This window comes from Apteryx rowi, unplaced genomic scaffold (genome assembly GCF_003343035.1).
Source record: "Apteryx rowi isolate R43461 unplaced genomic scaffold, aptRow1 scaffold_1375, whole genome shotgun sequence".
NCBI lineage: Eukaryota > Metazoa > Chordata > Aves > Apterygiformes > Apterygidae > Apteryx > Apteryx rowi.
Genome location: NW_020447614.1, coordinates 9,372 through 11,356, shown reverse-complemented (window position 1 = coordinate 11,356; position 1,985 = coordinate 9,372). Strand labels below are relative to the sequence as shown.

The window sequence follows — 1,985 nt, the reverse complement described above, 5'->3', positions numbered from 1 at the left end:
CCCCCCCCCCAAGCCAGGGTCTCCCCTGGGGAGGTGACAGCGCTGCCCCCCGCTAATGGGGAGGGGGACAATTTGGGGCATGGGGCTGCTCCCCCCCCCCCAAACACCCCGGAATAACTTAAAACGCAAAGCGCCGTTTCCGTCCTCGCCACCCCCCCGCCGCCGCCCGCCCCGAGGACCAGCGGCCGGTGCAATCCATTAAAAAAATACTATTAAATAATACATCTGTAATAAAATTATATACCTTTGTTTCGTGGTTTGTTTTTTTCCCCCCCCCTCTCTCTTTTAAAGCTAAAATCGTTCCGAGTCCCCTTCAGCTGGTGAAGTAACAGGAAAAGAAAGTGTTCTTTTTTCGCTTTTTTTGTCTTTTTTTCTTTTTCCCTCCTCTTTTTTTTTTTCTTTTCTTTTTTTTCTACGAACGGACAAAGTTTCATGGCGACAAACACGGCGGGATCCGTCGCTGGTCTGTGCGCACGAGACGAGAAACCCAGTTATCTACAGCGAGACGAGGCCCCCGGGGCGAGACCCAACCTCCCCCCCCCCCCAAAAACGACCCTCGGAGACAGCGGCGGGGACGGCGGCCCCGGTTCTAGCGTCTCCCTCYGAAACGGGAACGCGGAATAGGGAAAAAAAATAATAAAAGAAAAAAATCGAGAAGGAAAAACAACAAAAGAAGTCGYAGGGCAATTAAGGCATTAAAAAAAACGACTTAAAGGCACCAATATTTCCCACCGCCTCCCCCGGGCCGGCGCCCGCAGGGGTCGGACTGCGTCCCGGCTGCTCGGAAGGAGCCGGYGGGGAAGGAGAAGCCCCGGAGGCCGCGTTTGGGGGGAAAAAAGGGAGACGGGAGAAAAACCAAAAGAAAAACCCAGAGAAGAGCCRCGAGGACCGGCGAGCTCCGGAGCCGCCCCGGGGAAGGACGCCCGGAAAAGCGGGAGAGGAGGGACGGAAAAACCCAACGGACAACGGCAGGAGGACTCGAAACGAGCGGACGGACGGACGGCGAAACCCCGGCGGCGCGGGACGAGGCGGGGACGCTGGTGGAACCGGATGCTGCACAAGAGACACGACCGCAAACACCGCGTGGAGCTGGAGTCCGACAGGACGTGGGTTTTTTCTCCTCTTTTTAATAGAAAAAGAAAATAATTTTCCTCTTTTTTTTTTTTTCTGTTTTTCCTCCTCGTTTCCTTCCGTTTTGGGTTTTTTTGTTGGTGTTTTTTTTCCCTTTTTTTTTTTTCCCCCCCTCTCTCTGTCGGTGTTTCTTTTCAGGAACGGAAAAAATATCACGGATGACCCCAAACCCCCCTGGAAAGGACGGCCGTCGGCGGGAAGCGGCAGGTCACAGCACGGGCTCTGCCTCCATCGGCTCCTCCGCGGCCCTGGGGGCAGAGAGAGTGCCAGGCGTCAGCGGCGCCGGTCCCGCGCCTTGTCCCCAGAGCCGTTCCGGAGAAAAAGCCCGAGCTGGGACCCAGGGCATCCCGCATGGGGCCACGTGCAGCTCCGTGCGCGGTCTGGAGCAACAGGCACCCCCGCGGGAACGCGACAGCCACGTGCAGCTCCGTGCACAACCTGGAGGGATGGGCGCCCGCGTGGGAACGCGATAGCTGCATGCAGCTCCGTGCACAACCCAGAGGGACGGGCACCCCCATGGGAATGCGACGGCTGCCTGCAGCTCCCTGCACAACCCGGAGGGATGGGCACCCCTGCGGGAACGCGACGGCCGTGTGCAGCTCCGTGCACAACCCGGAGCGACGGGTGCCCCCACGGGAACGCAATGGCCGCGTGCAGCTCCGTGCACAGTCTGGAGGGATGGGTGCCCCCGTGGGAATGCGATGGCCACGTGCAGCTCCGCGCACAACCCGGAGCAACGGGCACCTCCGCAGGAACACGACGGCCATGTGCAGCTCCGTGCACAACCCGGAGGGACGGGTGCCCGCGCAGGAACGCAACGGCCATGTGCAGCTCCGTGCACAACCCGGAGGGAC

The 1,985-nt window shown here is 59.6% G+C and overlaps 1 protein-coding gene across 1 annotated transcript in view; it reads right to left on the bottom strand.

The window, feature by feature from the left end:
• Nucleotides 1–291: 291 nt before the first annotated feature.
• HDAC5 (histone deacetylase 5) overlaps nt 292–1,985 on the bottom strand; it is a gene marked incomplete at its 5' end in the record, with an annotated part of 11,060 nt that continues 9,366 nt past the window's right edge. Inside the window, one exon of the mRNA XM_026057236.1 lies at nt 292–317. Within this exon, the coding sequence (XP_025913021.1) occupies nt 292–317 (26 nt within the window). The remainder of the gene's footprint in view (nt 318–1,985) is intronic.